At 46.3% G+C, this 9,522-nt stretch overlaps 2 protein-coding genes across 2 annotated transcripts in view; one reads left to right on the top strand and one right to left on the bottom strand.

The window, feature by feature from the left end:
- Nucleotides 1–841: 841 nt before the first annotated feature.
- On the top strand, nucleotides 842–3,464 carry LOC104626104 (olfactory receptor 1013). The gene is given in 4 exon segments (XM_010293935.1): nucleotides 842–851; nucleotides 2,551–2,783; nucleotides 2,785–2,845; nucleotides 2,848–3,464. Coding segments are annotated over 4 exon segments (921 nt in total).
- Nucleotides 3,465–6,641: 3,177 nt separating this feature from the next.
- Nucleotides 6,642–9,522, bottom strand: part of LOC104626102 (olfactory receptor 5F1-like) — a 5,446-nt gene continuing 2,565 nt past the window's right edge. The window contains exon 2 of the mRNA XM_010293933.1: nucleotides 6,642–7,587. Coding sequence (XP_010292235.1) covers nucleotides 6,642–7,587 — 946 coding nt within the window. The remainder of the gene's footprint in view (nucleotides 7,588–9,522) is intronic.

Raw genomic sequence — 9,522 nt, forward strand, 5'->3', positions numbered from 1 at the left:
TGGCAGTTTTTGGACTCCAGCTGCAAAAATTTGTCCTGAGAATGAGAGAAGGCACCCAGACAAATTCATAAGCGGACTCTACGCTTGGCTGGTGCAGATCTTTCACTTCTGGAAACCAGCTGGTCTGCATGGGCTAACAGCAGTGCGCGGCTCACTCCAAACATGCTCGTAAGCTGCGCTTGAAGTTTAATTTTCTTCCACCAAAATCTATACAATTTCAACACGGACTTGATGAGCAATGAATTGCTCAAAGGGGAAAAAAAAATAAATGATAAGGTGTGAAATGAATCGTTCAATGGCATTGGCACGCGGTGCACTGGCTAGTCATCGCGGCCAGTCCCCCGGGTTGGCGTGGGATTTCTCATTGAGCATCCCAGCCTGCAGGACTCCAGAAAGAAATATCAAAATGAAATTGTGAACAAAATCTTTTGAGAAATGAAAAGCTAAGTATGGGGTTGCAGGGTGGGTTTTTTGTTCTTTTACAGGTTATTTATAGCTACCTCAGTGCTTTTATTTTGCGTACCAGCTGTTGAGTCTGCGCATCATTTAGCTGAATGTTGTCATCTACAGGCATAGACGTCGTCATCTGACCATTCTCCACCCTGTTGCCAGGTACTCCAAAATAAACATCCTAAATAGCTTATCTGAATATTGCCTAAAAGTTCCCACTTATCCCCTTTGACTGCAGAATTCAAGTTACTCCCTGGACCAGGAAAAAGTGGCGTCTGTTGTCTACACCCTGGTGATCCCCACACTGAGCCCCCTGATCCACAGCCTGAGGAACACGGAGGTGAAGGATGCTCTGGAGAGACTCCTAGGAAGAGTTCTTGTTTCCTCCTGGATGCAGACTGGTAAAAAGATATCATCGACTAAATGCAAATACCTTGGATATTCTTGAGATTGCGTCTTTGCTCTGCAGCTATAGCGATGAAAATAATGAGCACAGGGCCCTAAAGGTTCATGTAACATGGAAAACCATGAAAGCTCTGAAAATTCTCTTTCTGAGGTGTGGGGAGTAACGCAGGGGATCTCTGGGGGATGCGTAACTATGCAGCAACAATTTTTTCGTTGCAAAGGACATACAGAATAGCTGAACTACGCTCTTCAGGGACCGAGTCCTTAAGGAAACGCAGAACGAGGCAATGGAGAAATATCCCCAGCCACACGCAACGGGTGGTGCTGGGAGAGGCGAGGAAATACCCGGCTTGCTCTGCCCTGTGAGATGAGCTGGTGTGGCGATGTCACACAGAGAGAGTCATCATGCTTTTGTTCTTGTGATCTCTAAACTTGTGATCTAAACTTGCTGGACGAGACCATGAGTAAGTATTTCTGGGCAAAAAGAACCAACAAGGGATACGGTGTCACGGAGAGCCAAGAAGATAAATTTTCAAGGGGATTCATTTTTCTTTTCTTTGTCTCCTCATCTCTGCCCATCCCGTGCGTTACCTGATGACAAACATGAGAATCAACACATGAGGCCGGATGAGAAAATCGTCAAGCACCTCTGGGAAGCAGCCAGCACCAGGGGCACCTGGAGAGGGTCTTCACAAAACTGGTTGGAGCACAGGGAATGTTGCAAGGAAGCAACAGGACACAACTCATGTTCTGGTCTCCCTGTGGAAGAGTCTATCAATGCATTGGCTATGAAAGAGCTTAAATAATTAGTTTTCAGGCTGATGATGACAGGTGAGATGAATTCCGGCTTCTGTAGATGGAAGTGTGCCTGTACTCAGGTGTGCAAACACATGCACACGCTGGATGACTGCCACTTTCAGGTAATGTGCCGAAAAATAAGGGTATTCCCAGATACACACATTTGTAATTATGACTTTTAGGGCGTACACCCAACAATTCAATGTTTGCTCAAGCAAAACAGAAAACTTAATGAGACGGTGCTTTTACTGGTGTGACTCATGAAAACAAATTTAATGAAACTGTGTTGGTTTGTACCAGATGGCGAATCTACATGCATTTGTCTTCAACGTGTATCTCCAGTTTCTCCATATGTACTTCAAATTAAGGAGCTTAATGTACGAGTAATTTAATGCAACACCGAGATTTCGCATTCACAAAGGTCAGGGAATGCACAGTCAGCAAACATCTACAGATATACGTGTATATACCCACTCACGTTTTCATCCTGTTTGCCATATATATTTTATTAAGAATTTAATGCATTATATGCATATGAAAACTGCTTGTGTGCATACCCGTATGCATCGCACCACGCGCAGTGCATGTATGTACGCACGTGCACAGCAAATGCAGGTTTCAAAGTGATGCAGAGCGATGCAAACACCAAACCTCTATTTGACATAAAATAGCACAACCAAAACGATAACAGCGCAGCCCTTCTCAATTCCAAATTTACTCCGCTTTTTCCTTTTGTGTCTGTGTTTGGTGTGTGGAGCTGCGTTCTGGTACAGAGGAACGCCAGCAACACGGAACCCCTTCCCTTAGCTGGTGTTCCCAGAGCCTGCACTGTGACTATTGAATAGCCACCGTGATCCGTGTCTCCAGGTCAGTCCCTTTCCCCTGTTCATGGAGGAGAGAACCACAGTTTGGTCACCAGCTTCATCCTCCTGGGGTTCACCACTGACCTGAAGCTGCAGCTTCTCTTGTTTATGGTGTTCACCTTCGCCTACGTCACCACCCTCGTGAGCAACATCACCCTCATCACGGTGATACACCGTAGCTCACGGCTCCGTACCCCCATGTACTTCTTCACTGGGAGCTTGTTCTTCCTGGATCTCTGACATTCCTCCATCTACACCCCCAAGATCCTTGCTGAACTGCGACTCCGAGGACAAGAGCATCCCCTTCACGGGGTGTGCTGCTCAGTTCTTGTCTCCGGTGGCTTGGCCTACACCGAGTGCTACCTGTTGGTAGCGATGGCCTACGACCGGTACGTGGCCATCTCCAACCAACTGCTCTACGCCGCTGCCATGTCCAAGATGCCGTGCATGGAGCTGGTGGCTGCCTCCTACCTCGGTGGCTTTGCCAACTCCACCCTCCTTACCCACCACACATTCGCCCTCAGGTTTTGCAACACCAGTGACACCAGTGACTTCTTCTGCAACTTGCCCCCACTGGTGAAGCTCTCCTGCAACGTGACAGAGAGCTACCAGGTGCTCCTGTGTTTCATCCTGACCTCTAATGTCGTCCTCCCCTCCGTGCTCATCCTCACATCCTACGCCTCCATCCTGCCTGCTGTCCTGAAGCAGGGGCAGCACAAAGCCTCCTCCACCTGTGCCACCCACCTCACCACTGTCACCCTCTACTACGGCTTCATCCTCTTCATTTATGCCTGGTGCAGCTGCACCTACGTCCTGGGGAGGGACAAAGTGGTCTCTGTGTTTTACACAGTGATGATCCCCATGCTGAACTCCTTCATCTACAGCCTGAAGAACCTGGAGGTGAAGGAGCCACTGAAGAGACTGGTAAAGAGACAGACAGCTTCTTAGCAGAAGAAAACGAGGGATTGCGTCTCCGAAGATGCATACGGCAAGAAGCATACCTATCTTTTCTTGTTTGTGTTTTCGTTTGTTGCTTTTCACAATAGGTGCAGGAGCATAAGCCTTTCTGATCCTGAAGTGCTTCCTGACAGACAGGAGATGTCACCGTGCAGACAGACCTCCTCTCCTTCCTACCTCTCCCCATATACAATTTATACCCACTATAAAATGGGATCTTAGCAGTGGCTGGCCTCGTTGTCGTACATCATCCTCTTCACCCCGTGCTTTATCTGGATTAAATATTCCTTTAACTTACGCCCAAACCAGCAGCTCAGGTGGAGCTCCATGTGTCATCAAGTAACATGCTTCTGCCCCTGAGCTCTCCCAGTTATTTCTTCATGACGCTGTATTGCACCACATGAACATACTTTTCATAGTCCTAGACTATTTTCCCAGTGAAAAGTTCACACCAGGGTGGGTCAGATTGGAAGAACCAATGTCAAGAGGCACAGAGGCATGTGGGATTGAGTTCAGTTGCCTCAAATGTAAACTATTAACCCTGGAGATGTTGGATAGAGATGGAGATGGAGATGGAGATGGAGATGGAGATGGAGATGGAGATGGAGATGGAGATGGAGATGGAGATGGAGATGACCCTACGTCTCCCTCTGAGCTTTCAGATGCCACTCCAAAATGGCCCAACTCTTCCAAAGGTTGCATGGCATACGTGTCAAGTGCATGCCAATGTCCTTGGCACCTCAGAAGAGAGGAAATGGAACCAAATTTCTACATGAGGGCAACCAAACCGGGACCTGGCCTGAGGAATTTCATTGCATCTTCCTCCTTTCCTGCAACCTAAGCAAAAGTTTCCAGCACCATTTGTAGGAAAATATGCAAAAAAAGGTGAAGTGGTTTCTTAGGTATTAAAGTTCCTTTTTTTCCTGTATAAAGTTTTAGTCCAACTGAAAGAAAAAAAAAAAACACAATAAAGGTCTTTTTATCATTATTATTAAGCCTGTTGGGAGGAAGGATTAGGTGGTCTGAAGTAGATTCATCTCCTTCGAATTTAGATTTTAAAAAATTGAGTGAATAAGTCAGAGCTCCTTGTGTCCATTTGTGATCAATAAAGGGGTGTTTCTATTTTTCTAGTTTTTGTTCAGATAAAGAGTGCGGTTTCTAGAGTTTAAGTCTGAAGATCTTCCAGCTTTCTCCCCTCACCGTGTTTTCGTTCTCATCGCAGGCTGGGAGCAGGCTGCACAAGCTGGGTTCCTTTTGGATGCAAACAAGCTGAAAATGGGCTTGAGGGGGGCACCTAATGCAGTGTGACCTCCAGGAGGTGTTCAGATCCCCAGACCCGAATAAACTTAATCCAGGCAAAACTATTCTGAAATGTATATACCATAGACAGTGGGTCCATGGTACCAGTCCTTTTGATGTTCAGACCTGCTCCTGTTGCACCACGTCCGCCCTAACCTTCTGCTGTAGGATGTGATAAAACATTCTCTTATTCCCACATACTTTAGAGAGGACCTGCCTATCTCATAATTAGACAATGAATTTTTCAGATGTTGAGAGACGGGTGAACCCATTCCCATGCTTATTCTCCAGTCCCAGATTCATAATGGTAGGAAAAACACATTTATGAAAACCAGTCAGATATGGAGGATGCATGTACTTCAACTTGCCTTGCAGCTTAAGAATTAAAAAAGACACAAGCAAACCTATTCCAAGGCAATTAATGACAAGAAATTTGAGGTGTGAGGTGTTCCTGAGGAGGTCCAAAGGTGAGGAGAAATGCAACGAGCTTCCCTGGCTGCCTCTCCTAGGCGGTCAAAAGCAGGCAGGGACACATCACCCCATTAGTGAGAACCAAGGGAACCACGTTATGAAGACAAGGATGTCTCTTTCTTTAATAAGGGTGTAAGACTAAGCTCGTACCGGCACTGAAAGCCCTCCAGCAGGCCCTCCAGCAGGCCTGAGCTCCAGGCCGTACAGGTGGTTACAGCTATTTCCATCAGAAGCAATGCTGCTCCCCCTCCCAGAGCACAAAGTGGTCCTTGGGGACCAACCACTCTTCCAGGAGTCATCAGCTTAACATGACCTTCTGGGGTTTACCAAGAAAGTTTCCTAATCGCCATGAAAGCTTCTCAGTGGGATTGTAGTCAACTTACCTCATTCTTATTAACAAGCCATGAGAGACTAATTAGCAGGGGCTAACAAGAAAGAAACTTTCTTCCTTGTTAACGACAAAGTGCACCTCTACAGCTGCCTTGCTTGTAGTGAGCTAGTCCAGGCCCCAAAGCCAGTGAGTTGGAGGGTCACCGTGTTGGCATGTGACTGTATCAAGGACAGTTGCGTGGGCCTGGACAGATGGTGAGCAATGCTCCTCAAGGTTTCTCTGATTAAAGTACCTGCCCCTCATCCCTGAGGTTAAATTCCCACGCGCAGACTGAGGTCCTTCTTCTTTGGTGGGCTGATGCAGTGACCCAGCAGCACCCTGAGCTCCTTGTTGAGGAGGTGTGGTGTTGTGTTTGGTGGGAGCACTGGTTGCAGTGGGAGCTTCTTCCATGCCAGTCTTGGGTCTGCTCGGGATCACTTCTAAATGTTTCTACCCCATATTTGTTCCTGGTCAGCACACTTCTCTCTCCTGTTGGTCTATGGAGTTAGCTACACTATAGTTGCTAAAGTCTGTTAGTCGTTCCCCTGCATCTCTTGATTTATTTTAGAGGGGAAATCACACAATGGCTCAAAACTAAGCAAAAGCAGTTAATAATAATATAACCAGAATAAGATCAAAATGCCAGGACAGGGAGCAGGTACCCGACCAGTGGGTAATTTTGCCATTATTCATAGGAAATGCCAGCTCTCTGGTCCTTGAGCAAGTTGCAAGCACTGCAAATGGTCAGGAACACTTAAATTCTTGAAATTAAAATCATATCAGACTGCAAACACGAATAAAAGCAGCTAACGCATCCCTGGGACAAGTCAGTGAATGGCCTAATCCAAGAGGAGATAATGACCCGGTATTTAGGAGCAAGGCAGAGGTTTCCCAATACGTTTGTCCCCAGTAGTTCACAGGAGAGCACTGCTGCTTTTACATCACAGCAGCACGGAAATGGAAAATATAAACAATTCTGAGAAGACCTCTCAATTCCTCTGAAGCACTAGGGAAAACTATTTTTCAGATTAATGTTTCCTCTCCATCACTCTCTCCAGTGCATCCTTCACCTCCTTGTTCCTCAGGCTATAGATGAGGGGGTTCAGCATGGGGGTCACTACGGTGTAAAACACAGAGGCCACTTTGTCAAGGTCCTGGGAGTGCCTGGAGCTGGGTCGTGAGTACATGGATGCAGCAGATCCATAGAAGAGGGTCACAGCAGTCAGGTGGGACGTGCACGTTGAGAGGGCTTTGTGTTTGCCCATGGCCGAGCGCATCCTCAGGACGGTGGCCAGGATGTAGGCATAGGAAAGGAGGATGGTCAGATTGGTGACAAACAGGTTGAAGCCAACCACAACGAACATCATAGTCTCATTGATGGCGGGGTCTGTGCAAGAGATGGCATAAAGCGGGGGCCCCTCGCAGTAAAAATGGTTGATGACGTTGGGACCACAGAAGGACAGTCGAAGAGCAAACCCTGTGTGGATAGTGGCATTCACGATCCCAGCAAGGTACGAGCCAGCTACCAGCAGCACACAAACTCTGCTGGACATGGAGATGGCATAGAGCAGTGGGCTGCAGATGGCCACATAGCGGTCATACGCCATCACAGCCAAGAGGTAGCACTCAGTGGTGGCGAAGACCGCATAGAAATAAAACTGTGCGAGGCACGCAGAGTAAGAAATTACCTTCCTTTCTGCTAGGAGATCTGAGAGCAGTCTGGGGGTGATTGAGGAGGAATAGCAGACGTCTAGGAAGGACAGGCTGCTCAGGAAGAAGTACATTGGGGTGTGAAGCTGGGCATCCAGCCTGATTAACACGAGCATCCCCAGGTTCCCTAGCAGAGTGATCACGTAGATCACCAAGAAGACCATGAAGAGGACAGCCTGGACATCCCCCTGCCCTGAGAACCCTGAGAGCACAAATTCAGCGGTGGAGGTGCGATTCCCTTTGGCCATCGTCGTAACACAGTTGCTGTAGGAAAGCAGAGATGCAGAGAGACAGAGTCAGCACGTTCCTCTTTTCCCCACAAAAAATCTTAAAAATGCATTTATTTTTGTTAGGAAATACAAGTACCAGAAGCAGGAACTGTTGAACAACGTATTGGATGTTTGTCTCAAAACACGTTTTAAAGCAAGCAAAGTGCATGATGGAATTTATTTCTAACGATTTTATTGGTTTGATAAAGTCACTTTGTAAATAGGAAGGTTTATTCTACTTCCTGAAGAAGTTAAAAAGTTTGTTACTCATCAGATCCAAAGAGATAACCACAGCAATTTATTCTGACGTTAGAAATCAAAGTCTACGTTTAGAAGGATAGAAAAACTTGTCTCAGGAAATAGAAAAAGCGCTGGTGAGAGAGACATTTTTTAGAGAGCTTCCTTTAGGAGTTACAGAACAAATTAAAATAAAACTCTAATTTCTTCCCTTCCTTCCTATGAAACTCTGAAATTAAGTTTGCAACAGGAGAGTCAGCGCAAGTATCAAACCCCCCCCCCTTAAATATGGTGATATCCATGTCGTTCTTGTGATGCCACTAAGTTGAGAAAGACAATGGAAAGAATTTATAAAGGTCGGTACCGGAGGAAATCCCAACATTGCTACAGTGCCGTTATGAACTGGGGGGAGTTATCCTTAAATCTGGATTTAGTCAAACAAATTTTTGTAATTCATTCCGGTATTGACTCAGTTGCAGAAAATTTCACGCCCCTCTAAAATGATTTGACGTTTGCCAAGTACCCCAGGCAGTGCTCCTACGCCGTGATCTTCATAGTACAGCAAAGAGTAGACCACGCACCGCCCGTCCTCCCATCTGCTCCGTGTAGAAGGTCTGGGACAAACCAGAAGCCAAGGACAGCAAGGTTCTTTGGCCAGCGTGGTAACACGCCTCAGGCCACAGACGCTCTGTAGAGCCGCTTCCTCAGCTTGTCCAAGCTGCTGCCCTCACCAGCCACTGGACAATAATTATGAGTCCCAGTAATCTCGATTGAAATAACCAGCTGAGGTTGAGGGGCTGCTGACCTCTGGCAGTGCCTGTGTATCTCAGTCGGCTTTACTCATAGCCCGAGCTAGCGGCGGCCTTAAATTCGGAAAAGCAACTTATAACCACCTGGGTTTCGCATGAGATGATGTCCTGACCTTGGGTGACTGTTGCGTGTGAAAACAGGCTCCTGACTAAAGTCCTCCCCCTGCAACAGATCAACTCTTTGTAGCATTATTTAGGCTAAAACTCACCTGTCCGCTCACATCTCGGGGCCCTTTTTGGTTTATCAGAGACTTCTTATCCCCTAGACCAAAGTTTTGTGGGAGAAATAAGCCCCAGTTTCTCCCAGTGTTGGTGTTAAGAGCAAGAATGATTTGCCAGTCACGAAGGGCATCAGTACTTGACCAAGAAAAGCCACTGTTTATGGGCTGCTTTCACTGAAAGACCAAGGGTTTTGCCACTGCAATCCCCTCGGTGTCACGCACGAAATTTCTCTTGAGAGTTGATGACTTTGGAAGCAGCTCCTTAAGGAGGAGACATGCACTGAAAAACAAACACAATTAATTTCAGAAAGTTAAATGTAAGCTTGAGTATTTTCTCCCACTTCTTTTTATATATATATAAAGAATTATATATAAAAAAAAATTTATCTCTTGAAATATATAATTTATCTCTTGGCATCACAGCGAAATAAAAAGAACTGGTGTAAGAAATAGAGATTCAAGGATTAAGAGATAGCTCGGGATTTGGAGAGGTGTTGCAAATGCTATTGGGGAGGAAGGGAAAACTATTCAGGAACTCTTCTGCTGCAACTTGTTTTAACATTATCTGGGATATCCTGTTGTTTAAAAACCCAGAGAGTTAGATCCAGGCATCTGAGAGAGTGGCAGGCCGGGTTTTGCAGAGAGGGTTCTCTTTTATTTCTC

This window comes from Phaethon lepturus, unplaced genomic scaffold, assembly GCF_000687285.1.
Source record: "Phaethon lepturus isolate BGI_N335 unplaced genomic scaffold, ASM68728v1 scaffold11039, whole genome shotgun sequence".
Taxonomy (NCBI): domain Eukaryota; kingdom Metazoa; phylum Chordata; class Aves; order Phaethontiformes; family Phaethontidae; genus Phaethon; species Phaethon lepturus.